This window comes from Crassostrea angulata, chromosome 9 (assembly GCF_025612915.1).
Source record: "Crassostrea angulata isolate pt1a10 chromosome 9, ASM2561291v2, whole genome shotgun sequence".
NCBI classification, from domain to species: domain Eukaryota; kingdom Metazoa; phylum Mollusca; class Bivalvia; order Ostreida; family Ostreidae; genus Magallana; species Magallana angulata.
Window position 1 is genome coordinate 19,792,923 of NC_069119.1, and position 22,039 is coordinate 19,814,961.

The 22,039-nt window shown below is 33.9% G+C and overlaps 1 protein-coding gene across 15 annotated transcripts; it reads right to left on the bottom strand.

Annotated features, from left to right (window-relative positions):
- Positions 1 to 1,657: 1,657 nt before the first annotated feature.
- Positions 1,658 to 21,904, bottom strand: LOC128163204 (uncharacterized). 15 transcript variants are annotated; one of them, XM_052826737.1, is made up of 13 exons: positions 21,650 to 21,904; positions 15,855 to 16,139; positions 14,547 to 14,634; positions 10,101 to 10,127; positions 8,830 to 8,850; positions 7,920 to 7,940; positions 7,235 to 7,258; positions 6,343 to 6,662; positions 6,087 to 6,214; positions 4,981 to 5,162; positions 4,647 to 4,757; positions 2,391 to 3,969; positions 1,658 to 1,977 (listed from the first exon to the last, which is right to left on the bottom strand). In XM_052826737.1, the coding sequence occupies exons 2-13, from the start codon at positions 15,976 to 15,978 to the stop codon at positions 1,789 to 1,791; spliced, it is 2,814 nt and encodes a 937-aa protein (XP_052682697.1). In that variant the 5' UTR covers positions 15,979 to 16,139; positions 21,650 to 21,904; the 3' UTR covers positions 1,658 to 1,788. The 15 variants fall into 15 exon arrangements, with proteins under 15 accessions (XP_052682697.1, XP_052682696.1, XP_052682698.1 ...); XM_052826736.1 differs by lacking the exon at positions 21,650 to 21,904 and adding an exon at positions 20,912 to 21,099; XM_052826738.1 differs by lacking the exon at positions 21,650 to 21,904 and adding an exon at positions 19,680 to 19,753.
- Positions 21,905 to 22,039: the final 135 nt, after the last annotated feature.

The following is a 22,039-nucleotide window of genomic DNA, read 5'->3' on the forward strand; positions in this document are numbered from 1 at the left end:
GTATATGTAAATGTAAGGAATTTGAAATTCCCGGGGGGGGGGTTAGATCTGTGCATGTATTGATATAGTAGAGATCGTTCTGAATCAGTGGTTTACATGGAGTTTTTAAATACTGTACAGTATACATGTTAGAAAAATTAATAAATAATGACAAAACAGAAACTAAACACTTTTCACTTAGGTAAAATCCCCCATTTTTCATTTCAACGCTTAAATAACAAGTAAATAAACATTTAAAATAAACTTGCTCAACTCTACTATGACGTTGTCTTCGCGATAAACATCAAAAAGCAATACAATTATCAGCGATTTTCTAGCGCAGTTGCACTCTTAGTCTTTTGATATTAATAACCATTTTTTTCCCGATGACATTCGTGTTTTTATCTCATTAATTGAATTTTTCACACACAAGTAACGATTGGTTTAATTAGTCTGTTTTTGACATGATATGTTAAATGATGATTCAAAAAGCAATAAAAAAAGGTCTGCATGGACAGGCCGTGTAATTAAACTAAGATAAGCTAAGCCTCTCTTTAAGACAGGTCAATTTTAGTCTTACTAACTTCAAACCGTATCTCTTGAAAAGGATACTGGTCGCATACGTTTATCATTATTGATGTGAAATTTATAACCTTTCTTAAAAAAAAAAATGACTTTAGTTTTGAAAACAAATTTCTAATGAATCGCAATGTATATATCTCGTTCAGACCTTACGAACGTGCGAGAGTTCAGTTCAAAGAGCACATTGACAATGTCCTTTACAAAATTTATATTTCTTGAGGATCAAAAATTTGTGCTTATGAACGTATGACATCTAATTTTTGTAAAGGACAGCAATATCAAACAAATGGAATGGGTTTTATAGAAATAATGTTCAACATATCTAGTCGTGAAGAGATGAAATAAGATAATTATGTCAAACAGAATCCTCCAGATGCATAAACCGTTTCCAGTGTGTTATCACTGGCAATGTAATTAAATTGATTGGAAGCAAAAAAGTATGATTTATGACAGCGTGTCATGCATTTCTTATTTTGCACCCGGTATTGGTGAATTGTATTAACACGCGCTTCAGCATATACGGGTTACTCCGTTCATTCAGAATGACTATTATACAAGAGACAGTGACAAATGCTGTATTGTTGTTTGCATAAAAATAACTTTAAAATGTTCGATATACTTGTACATGTGCATTATATTTCAAGTGCCCATTGGATTGTGTATGTTCGGTAAAGCGAATTTAATCAGAGATTGATATGTTTTTGGTTTATTTGATTATTACTTTTAAATTGTATATCATTGACTTGTTACTTTTTAAAGGACACAGATAGGATTTTTAGGTGTTAAAATCTTATGTTTCTTGTTTCACTGGATAGTATGGAAATAATGTCAACAATAGATGGAATCAAAACGTCTTTTACTCTTTTACATTGACAAATGCCGCTTTACTTAAAGGGACACTCGGATGAATTTTGCCCATTTACACATGCGGTAGAGGGCAATAGTCGGCTGAATAAATGGAATATTACTACTTTCTATTTTCAGCTTTTATAGTTACTGTAGATCATTCAAAAAACGTCAAGAAAATCAAGGTTACTTTCACGAATATCGTTATTTACTTTTATATTGCAGACTAATTGCCAGTCGAAATATTTTATGAAAAAAAACCCATAGATTTTCTTTCGTATTTTAATTCATTTTTCAACTTTTGTAAAAAATTATAATTGAATTACAATAAAAAAATGTTTATGTGCTATAAGTCTTGATATGATAGCACTTTCCGATGTTTTATCCCAAGAAAGCCTGCATGACACGTTTCTGTTTCTGCACAGTGGTGTCAAACTCTGGAATATCGTCAACAATATGGTGACGCACGTGTTTGTGATCTTTGACCTGGATCTTATCGTCGGCAAATCTGCACATGCGCCGTCGGATCCAAACTTTACCTCCAGGTTTCGGAGCATTTATATCGTTGTCCTTAATAAATTAAAAAAATCATTTTTTTTTTGTAATTATATAATTATTCATGATTGTTTTGTTTATAAAAGCTTTTGTGCTCGTGGTTTTCAAGAATACACAAAAACTTCAATTCTTTACTTAATTGATAATCAAGCGTACAGGTAGGTATAATTTTTTTACTGTACAAGAAGACAGTGAGTGAAAAAAAAATTTAATTTCTAATAAAGAAAACCACTCATAAATTCATCAATCAAAAAAAGTTTTTCTGTTGATTTACTTTCGATAGACAAAAATGCCATTCATCAAGTACGTCAAGTGAAAAGAAGTGAAAAGTCAACTGCTCTAACAAAATTACTCAATATTTTCACATCTACATGAAACTGTTAATTCCGACTGAGACAATGATGATTTGTAAACCATGTGATACTTACGTCTACGACATATCGTGCCAGTTTGGGTAACTTCATGTGCATTTTAGATTTTCCGCCATATTTCACATGGAACGCCATGATCCTGTTTTCCAGGAAAGACAGATTTTTATCATTGGATTCGTAATCGTCATAATGTGGAAGCATATCGTGCTCTGGGTCCTTTTTATCCATCAGTCTTTTGTGGATATTCTCGTTGACAAATTTCATTGCCGTTTGCCAGTTCCCGCTTGGCTTTTTCTGTTTCGAGAACGAGTCCGCCCCGGGTATTGCGGGTAAATTTAGTTCTTTCTCGTCTTCTGCACCGATAAGAGTCGGTACATTTTCGAGGCTTGTAACTTGAAGTTCTTTTGATTGCTGTGCTGCATTCGGAACTTGGAATTGCGTTCTTGCTGCCATGTCCGATTTTTGGGTTTCAAATACTACTTCGTTTTTGGCACTTCCTCCGTGGTTTTCTTTTTTAAGAAGGATTTCCTCCTGCGTTCGTTCCTCTCGTATGTTGGGTAGATCCACCCGCTGGTCTTTGCGGGGAACTTCCGTAATCAGAACCGGTTTCACGGATTTCGTTTCATCTCGAGGCGTATTCTCTGAGGATTTTTGTCCATTCTTTGGATTACTATCAGTGACACTGGCTGGCTTGTTGTGGTTTGCGAGGATTTTCAACAGTGACGTATCACTTGCGTCATTATCGAGGTAATTTGGAAGCGAAGCTAACGATTGAAGCGAGGCTGCCTTGCTTCTGCTACCTTCGAAATTCGACTGAGTTTCGGAAGGGTTTCTTTTTCGAGGCTTCTTCCCCCGGACTTTTCCCTTCTTCCTCGAACCGATTTGTTTCTTTGAATTCTCGTTTTCGAAGTCAATAATCTCGGCTTCCATCATCTGCCGCAAAGATTCACGGATTTCCAACAAGCTTCTGGGCTTCCGAACCGGTTGATTCCGTCGATTCGCTCGAAGTGTCAGGGCCACGCTTGTCTTTGCGACAGGTGGGTTATCTTTTCGAGCTGCTGCCTTTTCCTTCATGAGCTCTTTATAGAATACAGCCCCTGCTGTGTACGGTTCTACAATGGTTGACTTCCCGTCCTTGAACCACTGTAGCAACTGTTGCAACATGGTGTCCCTATCTGGAAGAGTTTTGGACATTTTCAAAGGTGGAAGAGGTTTCGACTGAGGTAAAGACTCCTCCGTCATTTTAAAGTGGAGAAATTGAAGGAAAGGCACCAAATGTCCCTGTTTCATATTCATCCGAGTTTCAAGCTTTGCTTTCACGTATTCTCGCATGATATCCAGCGTGGCCGTGTTCTTCTTTCCGACAATTCGGTCATAGTTTTTGGTATCTAGAATAAACACTTCCGTGTTAGCCGTACACTTGACTGTATGCATGTAGGTGCTCAAGTTGTTCAAAATCTCGATGTCGCCAAGAACCTCGCGGTCCTGAATCGAACACAAGTCCACGTGTCGCTCCTTCATATACTTCTCCACCGCCGCGTAACCCTCGGTCCGCCTAATGACGAGTTCCTCGGACTTGGTCTCCCATACCGCCGGGTCCTCGTATTTTCTGAGTATTGCTTGACGTCTTGCTTCCCTATAGAAACATCAGTAAAAGACCAATTAATGGTGTTGTAAGTGCTTATAATTCACAAATTGAATAGTGGTTATACATGATCAATTGATGATACTCTGAGATTTTGGATGCTTTATAAGTAGTTCCATAAAAATCAAGCGTAACGACTATAATTTACACAACTAAACATGAAAGAAACAATCGGAAAACATTGCTCGGCTTTTTCCGTCAATTCTCGACTTTACGGAAAGGCCGAGCGATGTTCCGATTGATGAAAGAACTATACAACGACGACGTTCTAACTAAACTAAACTAAACAACATTACTGCATGGAAACTTTTGAACAACAAAAATAATATTCCATACAGTTCATATGAAACACATAACTGGCCTCTAACATATTGTTTACTTACTTTCTTTTTTTCCTTTGTGCATGTGAAAAATTACAATAGATCAATCCTCTTTTTAAGATTATATTTCCTCATCTGAGTTTCTTCACTATCAAATCATGCTACAGGTACTTTAATTGAACATGACGAAAAAAATATGAAACATTTTTAAAGAGCAAGGGAAAATTCTAAACCCTCATCTTTTCAAATGAAAAGAAACGTATGTGATTTACCACTCTTTTCAATAAAAAGATACATGTACAATAGGTCACAAATATGATTGCTAAAGTCATAATTACTGATCAGTACCTGAGATGTTCAAACTCCACGGCGTAGATGTCGATGCCGGCCTCAAACGGCCACAGATGTGGGTACTGTTTCTGATGCTTGTGGGGTTCCACGATGACATTAGCCTGACCTCTGTAAGCAATAATTGTTATATTATGGTGTCCCATAAGATATGATGCCAAAAACCTTAATAACTTCGTTAATTAATTCTAAAATTTACATTAAAATAACGAAACAAATGCACACAGACACATGTCCAGGGATTTTAGTTTTCACTTGAGTAAAAAAATAAACACGACATACAATCACGTATTCACTTTATTTTTACAAAGTGACCACGTGACCGGATATTTACTTGAGTATAAAATGGAGTCCTTGGACTGGTTCCCCTTGCTTTATCAGCACTGTGTCAAAGATGAACGTCTCCCTCCTCAGACTCATCTCAAGGAGCTTCTTCAGCTTAGTGGGCATGTGCGAGAAGAACGGATGGGAATCGATGAAGTCGCTTATCTCCGCAAACTCCTTCTCTGTATCCAACTACAAGCGAGAAAAGTGATTCATACAATAACTGCTGCTTAAAGGGGCATGGTCACGATTTTGACAAAAATTTTTTTGTTTTGTTCTTAATCTTTACAATGCTTCAGTGAGGCATTTCTGTTAGTCAATAAAATGTGAGTGTCAGATGTCGAGTATTAAGCGAGAGACAAAGCTCACGATTCTTTAATAAGTAAAGAAAGCTCGGGTAATGTTTTTGTTTACATTTTGAATGTTGAAAGAAAATTGCGGGTTAGACCTAAAATGAATGTGACATACGCTAGAGACTGTTCATTCATGTTCAAAACGCATCAGCAGATAGAAAAAATCAGCTCGAAAAAGAACAGCTACCAGTATACTGAACCAATGTAAACAAAAACATGGCACGAACCTTGTTTTGTTTACATAGCAAAGAATTGTAATCTCTTTATCTTGCTTAAAATTGTACGACTGAATCCCAAGTTTTGTTTGATGGTTAGAACTGCATTATTAAAGCTTTAAAAAAAAAACAAATATCGAAAAATAAAATTTGACCAAATTTGTGACTATGCCCCTTTAAATGATAAAGTTAACGTTTAACTTTTACTGTGGTTTCATTGATTTTCGTGGGTATCAATTATCGTGGATTTTCTGAAAACCACAGTTTAAACGATACGTAATTTCGTGGCCAATGATCCTATTAATACAAAATGTTAGTTGAAATTGAACTTTAATGAACATTTAATTTCGTGGATTAACTTAACAACGAAATCCACAAAAATTGATATTCAACGAATATTTATTTATATTTTTCAGTCTGATTAAAACCATTTCTTTACAGTCGTCATGCTGGCTTATTTTTGTACATGTATCACTTTTCAGTTGATTAAAAACCCTTCTTTTTTTAAAAAGTGGTCTTAATTATTTTTTTTATTTCTGTAGCAATACCTTTAAAGACCTATCAAAGAGGTCTTGTCCAATCACCAACAGATCTAGGTCTTCATCAGCGATGATAGAGGCGTTCCGAAAGGATTCTCTTTTTACAAGGGCAACTTCGCCAAACGATTTTCCGGGACCTTGGTTCAAAGATATCTGTACATTTATTTCCGAATAATCTTATATATTGAGTATAACTCACGTAAATCACATCAAATGTGACTAAATATTGACAAAAATAATTAATACATTTTGGGTTTTCTATTACCATAACTGACGATGAATTTTCCAAATTTAGACCTATCCAGCACTGCCAGTTTCTTTGGCGCCGGTTTTCTCATCGTTCCTTTCTCCTTTCCTTCCTCACCGTCCTCATCCTCTTCCTCTTCCGCTAATGGCTCTAGCGCATGCGCACTCTTAACACGTGGTTGGTCGGGTTGACCCGGTTCCGGGGTTCCCGAGAACGAGGATGGGGCCGGGGAGGGGGTTTTGTGCTGACGTAGAGGGGTCCAGTGGCCGCCCTCCTCCTCGCCTGTCATTCTGGGGTCTATGTACACCGATACGCTCCCGTTGAGGATTATGTAGAAGCTGAAAAGGACAGCATTTATTTTATTATTTAAACGAATATATAACTTAACACTTTAACAGTCTTCTTTTTGATAGAATGACGAGTCTTGAGGAGAAATGATGTTCTTGAATTTTCACACATACCCGTTATTGCATTTGTACTGTACCTGTTTAAATTTACAGTTAATAAATATTAGTTAAAATATATATTAAAACCTGAATATATCATTTCTTATAGCTAAGCAATAAGTTAGTCATTTATCATACAGTCACACGGTGTAGACTGTTTTGATAGTCACACTATTAATGAAAACAATTTCAGGTAGGTTATGAACTGTTAGAAATCAAACATGACAGTGAAAAAAAATATGTCCGACCCATTTAATCTGTATAATAAGTTAATGTTCAATTTTGATTGTTTTAATTTATTTATACCATGAAGTAATTAATATAAACAAACGAAATGACAATGGAATAAAAATACTGATTTATGAAGCTGGTTTGTGGAAACACAAACGGACAAATACTTGTTGAAAGTATATCATTGTGTAATATTCTCAGCAACACGTGACAAACATGGCGGTGACACTCACCTAAACTCGATTTCAGTAGAATCCCTATATCACACAGATAAATCAAAAGACTTAAATTTATATTTAAAAAAATATGAATAAATAACTTTTCATAAGTGTACATAATACGATCCTTAGCTTTTTATCGTATTTTTTTTCTCAGATTTGCGACCTCGCACAGAAATAACATGACTGTACTTATAAACCATGATGTTGTTTTTGGCTCCTCTCTGTTTGCAACAGCTGTTTTGCTAAACCAAACACACAAACACATTTTTGAAAAAGAAAAGCAGAAAAGCAAGTAAACCCTTAACTCCCTCCTAACTCCAGTTTGCTACTGTATCCATTTTCGTTAAATCGCTAGCTAATACTATCAGTTTGATTAAGCTCATATCTTGTCTTTGAAATATACAGATGTAAGTTCGTCTATAAGGCCAAAACCTGGACAAAATTTAATGTGATCATATTTTAATCAATAATATTAAAAATTTTCTCTCTGCCTTTAGTTTTCATTTATCATGCATTGTTATTAAATCATGCAATATGTTACCGTATGCATGTAAATCTTGCATAATATGTTATAATCTTTTTTGTCATGCAGTTAAAGGATTCAAATCCTAACGGGGTTTTTTTGCACATGCGCAGCACTACAATTTTTCGACATAGCCACCACACCATTTCAAACCGAGCAAGTGTTAATCCTTACCAGTCATCTTCCGGTATGTCCCTGTATAAAGGGAGGGATCAATTAAATATCCGTGATTTTGACACACACTTTCACTTTAAATACTGTAAACCAAATTTTATTCGCGAACGAACAATTTTCGCGAGTTTCAGTAGAGCATTGTCGTCGTGTGTATTTTTCGCCGCAAACTGGACCGAGGTCCTCAAATGTCTCGGGCGAAAATTAAATGTCGCGAAATGGCTTGTATGTAGTACATTAGGAAATAAAGTCAGCGCGAATAAATTTGGTTTACAGTAATTCAAATAAAATTCGTTAAATATTTTTTAAACTTTAACTCTCTCTTTAATCTTTTCTTTTGTGCATTACTATTCTTCTTTTGGTACATTTTGCGTAATTGAGCAAAAACACTTTACATAATACCAATTTCAATCAAATATTTATCATGATTTTATTTCTGTTTTGCATGCATATGCATTTATATTTTTCTGATTAATTACATGTATTAACTCAACCGCAAACGAATTTTCTAACTAGCTAAATAGGAAATGGCATGCTGTATGAAATGAATTAAAAAAGTATGAGAAAGTTGAAATGAAGTTCTTGAAAATATTATCATGGAAGATAATGAATGAAAATGAAACGCATCATTAATTATTTCATGATTCAAATGCAAAATAACATACAGACTTTTTTAATTTAAAAAAAACAACAACATTGAAACGAGTTAGATCTGCAAGGCATTGCTGAAAATAAGCAGTATTTCTTATTGCATGCACATTAAGCTGTAAACAGGAAGTCACTCAATAAATGTTGAGTATTTCTTATTGCATGCATATTAAGCTGTATGAATTAACTCTGAATCAAAAAATTTAACTCAATAAATATTAGACTCGGAGCCGGTTATTGTAATCACACACTGAAGAACACATACCCATAATCGTCTACTCGCATTCTGATGTAACACAAAGAATATATATCTAAAATTTTAGTCTTTATTTTGACTATTAATAAAACAGGTAATAAGATTGAAAATATTTTCTCTCTTCATATTTCAACCAAAAACACAAATAATCGTTGTAGAATTCCATACATCATTAGATATAATTGTAGAAATAAAGTTAAGAAACGAAACTGTCCAACTTTTCTGTAATTATGTGTATAATACAGTGACTAGTTTTTAAAGTTTCAATTATTATTATTTTCATAACCAAAGCTTTCTTGTCTGTATATTCTATTATCAGATAATAAACAAGAAGTTGGGTGCTGTATGTATATTGTCGGATTAACCCGGTTTCCGATAAGCTAGGTTGTACTGTATTTTCTAAACTTAGCTTAATAATACATACATTGATTGACTATGTTTCCTGTTATATAATATTCATTACAGACTGTATAACGACGGATTCATAATATCTATTCTATAGAATTGAGTTATACACTAAATCTAAAGATAGGTGAACGTTGTTTAAATTTGAATCGAGGACAAAATTATCTGAACAGATCATCCAATTATTTGTCTTAATGGGGAAAAAAACTTTTTGTCCAAAAATAAAAACTTATCACCAATTAAATGGAATGAATTAAGCAAACATGTAATGATGGGTAGGACATTACAAAACTAAATAAAAATCACCATTGGTTTCTCACACATTGGAGGAATATCAAGCAAAACTATGGTTATCCCAAGCGACTAGCTTAATTGGGATCTAACTGCATGTGTACAGAAATATCTCATATGCAATGCGTATACATGCATACATGTATATAAGAATCGGATACAAACAGTTGATATATATATACACACTAGAACATTCAAAGAATTTTACATTTCAAGTATACCATGTATAAATATACTAGACATGTGAATGACATGATGACATATATAATGCAATTACCTTCACAGTGACATCGTAAAAATGTCAACTAAAAATTATGTAAGAAAAACAAAATACAGATATTCCTAAATGTAATGTTTGTTGCATGCTATGGCATAAATGTTAAACCAACACCTGACAATGAATAATACACATCAAGTCTTCAGTATTCATAAATGCTGTATCTATAATTCAAGAATTTTTTTTTCGCCTTGGTTTCAATCGTTTCCAGCACCCGTTTATAAAAGCCATTCTTTTTGACCCGCTGTTCTATACCATGCGACATTCTAATACCTGGCCAACCCGCCAACGAACACATTATACATACCGATTGAATTCGTCCTCTTCTTTCAAACTAACATACACATATCTCATGATTACAACAGGTCACTTAAAGTACACACTATACACATAGAATTGTGTTTCGTGTGAATTTCAATGGAATTTTCTTATATGAATTTTATGTGAATAATATTTTATTCAATATCTATATAAAATCATACATGTAACATATGCAATTAACATTAAGTTCACGTCATGTAAAATTTTCTTACGTGAGTTCAATTAATGTTAGGGCTTGTCACATGAATTCCATTTATATTTCGTATGGCATTGGTGTTAGACAGTTTTTGCCTTTATACACATTCTACATGTATATTAAAACCAGTCTTCGACTGAAATACAATGATTTAAAAAAAGCGAAGTCTCTCATTCAAGGATCTAGAGGGGGTTTCCGCCCCCACCCTCTCAAAAATTCAGCCTATTAAAAAAACCCACACAATCAAGTTATCTAAACTAGGTATTTGAACCCGACCCTCCCTCTCAGAATTCCCCTCCCCCCTTCCAAATGGGAAAAAAAAATCTAAATCCGCGCATATTTCTTATTCATGAGTGAAATTCAACTTTTTTGCAATGTAAAACTTACATGTAATTAAATTGAAAACGGGGAGAGCAGTCGTTAAATTCCACCATAGGGGGTTTCAACTTTCGTGATAATTAATTGTTTGATTTTGTGCACAAATAAAGTCGATTTTCGTCCCCCTATTGTAAAATGAACTCGGTTCGTGCATGCTATTGACAAAGAAATAGTTTGATAGAATAGAAACCTGATATAGTGATATGCATTTAAAGTGATTTTAAATCGAAGAGTGCATTTTTTATTTACTCGAATTTGTTTCGCTGCATTTTAATTTCAATCTGTTCAATTCACTGACTGTTTGACATTTAAAAACTTAAAACTGAAAACAACAGACATGAAGGCATGCATGAAAAAAATGGTACTTCTGATGAATTTCTGTTTAATTTCTACGGCATTCATAGAATTCCTCTGCGATAAGTATTTTTTAAATCTGAATTGAAGATGCATGCACATGTAGATGTATTTCACTTAATATCACCTAAAGCAGAAAAAACTCAAACGTTTGTGACAGAAAATTCGCATTAATCATTGCTTCCTGTCATGATTTTATTTACGATTCAGTGATGTTAAAGAATGATGATAGCGATGCTTCAAATGAACATGTGAATTCTTGGAGAGGAAATCAGACTGCCCCGACCGTTTCCCAATTATATGGATTTTAAACCTCCACTTACAACTACAGACTACTCTATAGAAGTGAAATAAGACTCCAGTATAATGCAATGCACAGATTAGAAAGACAAGACGAAGCTAGGACTGTACCTATTGCTACATCTTATACGTACATGTACACATTATAAGAATACAAAACGACAAAATGGCCGGTACCTTTTACATGGTAAAAAAGTTGCACGTATACAGAGGAGCGACATATGGGGGGGGGGGGGGGGGGAGGGGGTGTATTGATGTATGATATAATGGCTCAAGTTTGGAGAATGGATTCAAGCATACACTCAAAACTCACAGCATACACTCACAGCATACACTCACAGCTTTCCCCGGGAAATAGGAGCTGGGGGAAGCATTTAACCGGTTGGTCACGAGAAATTCTTCAAATCGTTTAGTTTACCTACGACGTATTTCTCGTAGATAGATAAAAAAAACCTGATTGAGGCATAGGTATAATATCCAAAAATATTCGTTTAAAAAAGGGGTTAATTATACATTATTGCAATCTTAAGAAAAAAACAATTGATACAATGAATTTTATGTAAACATGGTTTTTCCTACCTTTTAATTTCTCGCAAAGAATTCCGATGCAATACGATATACTAGTTAACATACATGTATTGAATTAAACCACAGACCCAATCCTATCTCTAACACCTGCACTGAATGTATGAAATGGCAGCGACTGATCAGAAAGTCAACAATGGGTAAATAAAGAAAAAAGCAGGAATTCGACATTTGACGTTGATATCTTTGTCCGGTGTGTGACGACACAGATAAACAGAGAACGGGGTAAATCGGACCCCCGTGGTGGCGACGGAGCCATGCAGGAGTTCGTGGAGATATCTCGCACGGGAACAGAAGTTGAGGGCGGATCAAAGTGGGAAGAATATGTATTTATTATTTATTTTTTTTATTTATTACAGGAAGGTATGAGAGAGAGAGAGAGAGAGAGAGAGAGAGAGAGAGAGAGAGAGAGAGAGAGAGAGAGAGAGAGAGAGAGAGAGAGCTGTAGAATTTAATGCATGCACAGCGATAAAGAAATTAGGAGCGAGCGAAAGAGAGAGAGAGAGGAAATGAGAAAGAGAATTGAGAATTTTAGGTTGAGAGAAGGAGATTGATAAATAAGAGAGAAATTTTTTACAACCGCGGTCGAATATACTTTATCACAGGTAATACCAAACTAGCAATACACACGTACTTCAATACCATGTCACTTAAAATAAATTTTAAAAGAATTCAAAATTCGATCTTTAATCAGCAGTAATTAAATGCGGACGAAAGAATGAAATAGATTTATTTTTCCTTTTTCAAACCGTGCGCGGAGAACCTACATGTACAATAAGTGGGGGTAGTGAATAATTAGATGGTATTGAGCTGTTGTGAGTTGACTTAAATAACGGATATTGTTGCAGCTGAAACAACAATGTGTTTATTCCCCTCGGCAAATGAATAACTGTACAATAGCTTCTAAGTTCATGCATTATATTGGATCCATTGAGCAATTAAGCAATCGGGTGAATTTCTAAAAATTTGAAACGTTCATTATTTTTAACTGAAACAGATGATGGATACTTTCTACAGATTGTAAGAATCTAGCATTGTCAGAAATAACGCAGTTGGTGGTTTTAAATACGAAAACTAATTAATAATGAGATTAAATAAGTAATTACCTTCTTTCGTCTTTCCTCTTAGATCAATCTACAATATCACTCTCTTGAGACGGCGAACTTTCTGATTTTCAGATTGTATTTAACTAAAGCAGTGGTCTCATAATTTGGACAAAAGTAGAACTTGATATACACGTGACACAATGGTTATATTTACAGAAAGTCATAATTGTAGATAAAAATTTAATTTTTGATAAACAAATTTGGTTCAACAAGTAATTCTGAGAACAAACCCAAGATATAATTCAAGGTTCAGTTTCAAAGACGGAGAGTGGATTTTCAATATTTGCCATCTTTATCTTTGATAAGATATTTCCATTACTTTTCATTTTGGATTGCTTGGCTTTCAATTTACGAACGGCTCAAGTGTTGTCAAATCGGCGCGACATTATATACATTTAGCTACGTGGCGATACTTCAGTTTTTCACGTTTCTAAAGCTAATTGATGACAGGTTTTCACGAACTACAATGAAATTCTGTTTAATTTGAACGAAATTGATTTAGCATTGAAACAAGTTGGTTTTATATTGAGAAGTGTGTATTGAAAAGTTTTAATACAAAAACTGAGTTTTGTTGCATGGAAGCGGATTAAAACCTATCTACTGCTGACCTATGATAGAATAAAAAAGCTCAGAGAGAGAGAGAGAGAGAGAGAGAGAGAGAGAGAGAGAGAGAGAGAGAGAGAGAGAGAGAGAGATTTTCAATATTTTTGATATAACAAGAATTATCATTTTCCTTGACGAGTGGTCATCACAATGGGAAAGTCCTGATCATATAAGTCCACCTTTTCATGGTGTAAAAAAAATTCTCAATTATTTTTATATTTTAGACGCGCATCGAAATACCGACCATTCACGCACAAAATACGAATTTTATTGTAATAAATACGGCTGTTAGCGTCGAATCTTACCTATATTTTTAAAAAATCATCTTCTTTTTATTAAAGAAAAAGTTTAAAATTTTTCAATCAAATTTTTTCAAAATAGGTTTTTCCCACCTGTATGAAAAATATATATGGACACACAAAAAATGAATTTCGGGTCAGTGAATGCCTATATGCACCAATACTACTAGTATTTGCTCTTCTCTTGGATTTTCTTAGTTACCAGTAGCACGTGAAACAAGGTCAAGTGTCCCCCTTTACAGGTTTTTAACTTTACGGTATAGATCAAATGTTTGGCTTTGAATTAATCCTTTTTAAACACCCGGGCTGGAGCTTCCATTGATTTCTCCCCTTTACCACGGTATCACTATTCCCCCAATTAATCCCCCCAGATGTGGTAGATGCGTTATCGTAATCCCTATACCCCGTCCTACGCTTGTCGAGTGAAATTTTTCTAAATCTAATGTTATCTATCGATAATTATATAAAAAATCTCTTATCTTTGTTGATATTTGTGAAAGTTCAATACCTAAGACTATGTGGTTTGATTATACAAAGGGAGATAATTCTCATCCAAAAAATGAGAACTTTTAAAAGTAATGCGGATATAGAGTAGGAGTTGTCGAACTTACGCGTCTCCTTTTTCGCCCTGTTTGATGATGATGTCGTCCCGTGTTGACCTGTGGTAGGAGCAGTTTCTACCAATGTCCATCAGGATATCTATAGAAACGATTGAAAAAGAGTTAATGAAACCTCCAAAATTCTTCAGAAAGTTTCTGGCAGATACCCTCAAAATATTCTCTCAGTCACATTGATAGAATGCATGTACGAATTTAATGAATTTCAATATGTACGAACCGACTGTATACAAAAAAAGTTTTAATTTCAACAAAGTGCATTATTAATTTTAGCTTTTTTCACTTTTAAGACCATTTTGATAATTCAGATCTAGCCAAATTGTAATTAATTATAATTAATTTATAGGGATCAAAAACTCGCAGAACATCGGAATGAAAAGACGGTGTTTACATAAGCTGACCAAATACTCAAAAATAACACCATGGAAGAATTCCCCGTGAAACTGACCAGCGATTATTTCCCCAAATCAAAGTTAAATATATACTCCATTAAATATTGTCTTTATTTTACAAATAAACCCATTATCGTTGATCGATAAAGCAGAAACTATAAATGGAGGAAAGAACAATATTTATTTTTTTTAAATCCCGTGTGTATATGTTTTAACGATTGTCGCCGTAATAATACATGTAAAAATATAAATTATCGATTAACAACCCTAGAGTGGATCAATCCACGCTTTAATTGGTATTTTTGAAATATTTCGTAGGTCTTGCCATTTATAAAACCACTGTTATACAAATTTCTATAATTGAAACAAGTGAAAAGCTGTCAATGTGACAGCAAACCGGGTTTTCTTTTATGTGAACTGTATCCATAATCCATGTCAACCCGTATCCAGTGAAATGGAGTACCCTATATGCAATACTTTTATTTTGCCAAAAAATGACTAAGTTCAAAAGCTGGTATTTTTTTCATAGATTATCGGACATCAAAATCCTAGCAATATGCACACCTTTGATATATGTACAATTGATCTGCAAAATAACAACTTCCTATCTTGAAAACTGTAGAAGGAGTTATCCGTACAATGAGGGTACCCTTTTGGGTACCCGCCCGCCCATCCGCCATTTTCACCATTTTAATAACCGGATTTTCCGTTGGAAAACCCGGTCAAAAAGGTTTACAATCATTCAAATTCTTAATCTAGCAGTCCATATCGCACAGCAAGCACATGGCGTTATTTATTTTTCTCTTCATAAAAACATACCCCTTACCTAGTTAATAGGAATATATTTTTAGTATAAGAAAAATATATTACGTACAGTGTCTGTTGTTTATACGTCCATAAACACACTTACTTGTATCCAGGTTCTGCATCAAAGGACTCTTCTTCCGGAAGAAATCCACCAGCAGTCGAAGTTCCGGTTCCGTGCGCAGGGCTTTGGGTTTGGTGATGGTGTCTTTCACTGAGTCCATAGCCATCTTGAATTCTTAGTTAGGTCTTGCAATAAGGTACTCCCTACTATATCACTCTTACGGCATCACAATAAGAATTTCATCAACATCCAAATAGAATCCACTCACAACAGGAATTACCCAAGAGCATTACAAAGGAATTCCATCCATTTTGGCACTGTTTATTTCTATTAAAAAAAAAAAAAAAAAAAAAAGATAAACTGTTGAAAATATCAATGATTTTCAGTGATTTACTTATTTCAAATTTTGGTATTAAAATTTTAAAAATTTATGAACTGTGAAAAAAATATTGAAAAATAATATAATAAAGATACACTGATGTCTAAATCCAGTTTGAAATTCGTCCATTAATTGACCAAGGTGTAACAAAACTCTAATTTAAAATATTTGAAACCTGCATGGTAGAACATTCCTGTATTTATTCCCTTCCGTTTTTTTGATAAATGACAAAAATAGGGTTGTATGACATTTGTTGTATATGCATACATGTTGATCAACAGAAATATATTGTAAGAATGAAATCCAATACATGTTTTGAAGTCGATCGCACACACGAATCTTCTTCTAAAATACCCGAGTGGTCATAAACATGTCTTAAAGATGATACACTCCATAGAATTCTCAGGATTATTATGTCTGAGAATAAAATCCGATCAAACCGAATCCATCTAATAATCAAGACATCTAACTTAATTAAATCAGAGACATGTAACTGGATAGTGTATTTACCGATTCAGGGTTTGATTAAAACTTGGCCGTGGAAGTTGCTGAAATAGTATAACGCAGAGATCGATTTAATTAAAGTAAACATCGATCAAATGCATATTATATAGTATATGTTATTTTCAAGCTTAAAGAGTATAGTGGTTTTTAACGTAAAGGAAAGCGCCCTAACTTGCGCTTATTGGTGTCGTTTGGGGTTTTTTTTGTTGCACCAATTCAAACTTCCGTTTCAGCGCCACCTATGAATAATCCGGCGCTTTTTTCATTAACAGGTCAATTCTCCGCACTGAAATTTATGGCTAAAAGCTACCAAAACTAAACTGATCTATCTTCAGCATCTAGTTATGTCCCAATATAAATAAAATAAATCCTGAAGAGGACGTTAAACAACAGACAACGAATCAATAAAATACACCATATGGTAAAATACCCTTAAAACAGATTCTATATAAAGTGTATAATATACCCGACACGCTTTTATAGATACATATGTATGTATTTAGAACAGTAAAAAAACAGAAGCTTTGGTTGTACAGTCCTTATAGCATGATGCTAATGTGTAGGTCAGTGCACATAAAGAAAGTGTACTTTTAATTATGCTTCCATAATTAACAGTTACTAGATACGTACCTATAATCTTCAGAGCCTTGAAATAATGCACTTTTGGCTAAAAGGTTACACATGTACTAATAGTTTGATCAATTTGAAGTTCAAAACAATTTTTGCAGGTATATTATAGTGCACGAATTACACAATAGTCAGATGGTGTTTTTTTTTTAAAGTGAGCGGATCATTTTCACAAATCTGATTTGAAGGTGAAAACACTTATTAGTGTCAATCATAACAAATGATGGGGTATAATGACAAAAGTGCACATTGTAATGAATATAAAAAATTAAATCACGTATACAATTCATTCGCTATTTGTGCATGGACTCATTTGTACATCTCTATTTATAAGCCCCCAATTATTGAGATAAATCCATGCATGTGTCTAAATGTTTTTAATATAATACATAACAAATCTCGAATTCTATGTCCTAGATTTAAGCTTGCAAGGTACAATCAATCTACATTTAGTATTAGGTCTGTTTCCTTCACTTGGTTCTAATCCGTTTTTAAATGATTATCATAATGACTTCTATTCTATTGCCACTTAAACGCATGACTATAAACTGATTTTGCGAGCAAATTGGGCGATTTGTGTTATTAATCAGTCGGGTTGATCCAAATCATTTCTAACTTACATGTAATTCAAAAGAAGAGAAATATCTTATTAACGAAAAGATTGATAGATTTTATTTTGCTGCCAAAGTTCTGCATTCCTTAAAGTCACCAACATACACACAGTCTATACTCAATTTTAATTAGATCTTTTTCTTACTTATACCCGTTTATCTACACGTATAAATTTATAAGTGTTGTATTTGTACTTTGAATGAGGTCACGCAAAAACTTAGTATTACGATGGTGGGATACATACTAATATAAAGGTAAGTATCGGTATGTCAAACAAAGATCTCTACAAAAACAAAATTTCAAACATCTGAGCAGTAGAAATAATCTCAAATGTCTGCGAAATGTTTGTCCCTGTGCTGAGAGTAGTGCACGAAGCTAAGTTTTCTAACAATGCAAAACATTATGAAATGCACGTGGAAAAAAGTGAATTAAAGGAAGTATTGTCCTTAGTGTGCGTATCCATGATTATAGCAGATATCAGGAGAGAGAGAGAGAGAGAGAGAGAGAGAGAGAGAGAGAGAGAGAGAGAGAGTGATGTAACTTTTTAACTGTAGTTTCACTACAAATCCCTCTTGAACTAAGAGCATAGCAAGAAAAGAATTTATTGACTAGCCACAAAATGCTTTGACTTGAACACGGAAACGGAAAATCAATTCCACTCAAAAAAACCTTTGAATTATAGTAGGCGGATAAGTAACGGCATAAAATTAAAAATTGTTTATAGATATACTTCAAATATTTACTTATTATTTTGTTTGAGAAATAATACCTTTTTGTTTAATTGCTGATAATCTTTCCGTGCTAGGTTTAACAAAACATACCTACCTTCGATTTCATTTTCTTTCTTTCTTGTGCGCTAGCGCCGGTATTTTTAAAAAGGCCACAACGAGTGTTTTCACACAATGCTTCGCGCTTTTTAATAAATTGATTGTAATTTATTTGATTTTAAGACGCATGCAAAGAAAAAATAGATAAAGGTACATTGCGTTTCTCCCCCTTTATTGTTTTTCTTTTCTTTTTCCAGAAAATATTTAAAATTAAAATGATACACCTAAATCTTCACGTTGAAGCAAAACTATTTCTTTATCATTCATAAACTTAAAAATCGATCTTTTTGGCATCTAAAAAGAAATTCTGTGTATCTAAGAGTTAAATGTATTTACGAAAAAATCCATCTTAAGTGGAGGAAATTAAATGACAAGATTTTTGAAAGATAAAGGTGCTATGTATATTGTCATCAAGAATTTGTAACGCTTCGGGAAATAAAAATCAATTATTTGATCCATTGATTAATTTACCCCCTGGGGCTGTTGACACCCCCCTTTATTTGTATCCAGCTGTCAAAAAAATTAAAGTTGTCATTAACTAGGTCATGTGCATTAAAATGTGTACTCCAAATGACTGACAATAACGTAATCAACAGTTCACGTTATTTAATTTTTTGGAGGTAAAGAATTAAACAGAAAACTTAGTACTATCTAAATGAATTTTGAGAGACGATGGTTTATAGATAAAAACCCTTGCGTCAAGCGCTTTTTTTTTAATTCGGAGTAATTTGAATTGAATAGAATCAGGGGAAAACATAGCCCTCTTCTGACATTGTTTAATCTAACACCCCCACCCCCACAAACACACCCCACTACCCCCACTTTTTAAGACAATAGTATCTAGATAGAATTACACAAACTACTACCAACAAGATAATTCCCAATAAAAGTAGAAATTTTAACAAGAAGTTCACTCACCTTATGACATGTTTTGTTCGATCGACCACAGATTTAAAAATAAAATTCCCAACTTCATATACGGAGAATTATAAATATAAAGAAAACAAATCTCCCTAATTTTTTTCACAAACAAAATTGGTCTCGAAATATCACCGGAACAAACGTACGAAAGAAATATTTCTGTCGGACTTTGTAGACCTTCTCATAATTCACAAAATGAACTGTTTAATAGACCTACAGCTCCCACCTCCCACAAGAATACACAAAACGCAAACATTTGTATTCAAACACTGTTTGATTCCCGAGTAAACTCCCAATGTCAACTTCTGTATGCCCCCCATTCAATTCTTCAGTGAAGTACAACGACGCTGCATATACAAGGGGCCGAGATTTAATTTTTTTTTCCTTCTTCAGAAATGAGTAGTGTAGTGTTTACACTCGGTAACATCTACACCGCTCATTTTGTGACGTTGCCCTTTTCACAGTAAGTCAATTTGTCGCCTTCGATACGACAGCAAATTGTAACTGCTAAACTCAAAATTAAATGTTCGGCAAATGATCTTGTAATTTAATTTTTTTATTCCGCGACAAACCAGTTTTTAGTTTACTTTACTCTTTAAAAAAACAAACTTCTACAACAAAAGGTAATTGCAAATGTGGTAATTTTGAATTTCATTTAAATGTATCCAAACGATTTTTTGCCATTTAGCCTCCGGTATTGTATCGAACAGGTATATTTGTATCGCTCAATTTGAACCGAAATATTACCGTGTGCATTTTTAAAAAGAAACACGCGCCGACGCTTTATCTTCAGATCCATACGCACAAAATACCCCTATCAACAAAATCAAAACCTCGATTCGTTGCAGAATTTTAAAAAAAAATCTTTTCTTCATATAAAGAACTTTTTTTTATTAAAACCTTTGGCTTGAACAATATGAATATTAACAATATTGATGAATTCGGACTTGCCTCAGCCCTGTTTTTGAACTTCCAGCGAAACTTACTTAACATAATTATATTACACCATTCATATATTATACGTAAAATGCATGTATATTATAGCAAATTGGAATTGGTTTTCAAGTATTAACATTTCTGGACACCTATTGAAAAAAAAAAAACTTCCACTATCTCTGAAATTGGGTAATAAGTATATACTTATAGATGTACGTACATTTGCACAGTATTATAATCAAGGCATCTCTTATTTTATAAGACACGAGTTTAACGTAACATATTCAACAAACCTTTGATGAAACGATAACTTCCATGGAAGTTTCAAATCACAACTGACTAATAAGTCAAAATCTATAATTAACAACTGGAATTGTAACACACTTTACGACCCAAATGTAGTTCACAAGAGCTGTATGCATTATGGGTTTTCCTTGCAGCACAAACGGAATGTTTTGTTCGAATTAGATTAGCGATGGATTATCGTTTAATTCCAATGCCTCCTATTATGTTTTACTAAGTCCAATAGCGTGCTAGTGTCTTTGATATCAAATCGCGTTTTGGGTTATAATCTATGAATAAGGTTTGTGTGGAACAATGCTGCCTATTCGGTGTGTATTTCAAGTGCCATGCGAGCAATTGCAACTGGAGAATATAAAGATTTAGGCATAGATAAATAGTACCTATATCTGAAAATAAATATAATTAAATCTCTTAAAGCCCAAGCTTACTCAACAGATTACAGAAAACCTGTTACATAAAAAAGATAGATCTATGCATACAGAATGTGCTTAATCGCTCAAATACAGATTTCAAAGATTTTATTTTGAAATTTTTTTTCAATGACATGTTTCGAGTGGAGCTCGGTAAACCTTCAATATTTGTAATGTGCCACCTTCCACTTCAATATTGACAAATACTTCCGAACGTTCAAATACAGCTCCATTCTGCTCTTATACTCAATTAAAGGTATTTCTAATTAATTATCCTACGAAAGTTTTATTGTAAATAAACCAAAATAAACGACTCACCCTTCTGTTAGTGTTGAGGTCCCACAAAGATGTTTTTAAACTGGTGCCAGAAAAGTTTCCAATTTGATCATTCCCAAATTTTTCACTGCATTTTATTTCACTTCGGTAGCTCATTAACTGTGATTCAAAACGATGGTCTCCTATTTTCATAAAAAAAACGTTACCCACAAGAGAGAAAAAAAGTTTCCATGTACAATTAAATAGATAAAATCAATGGGACCCGTCTCTGTTGCTTATAAGTTACAAAAACCCCGAACAAGCATGTACGCTTTAATACTACACCGTGGGGATTTAAAATGGATTTGTTTGCAAACTGGAGATTCGGGGAGGATTTTTAAAACACCCGTGTTATTATTTTAGTCGATGCTCTGGTTCAGTTGGATGTTTTAT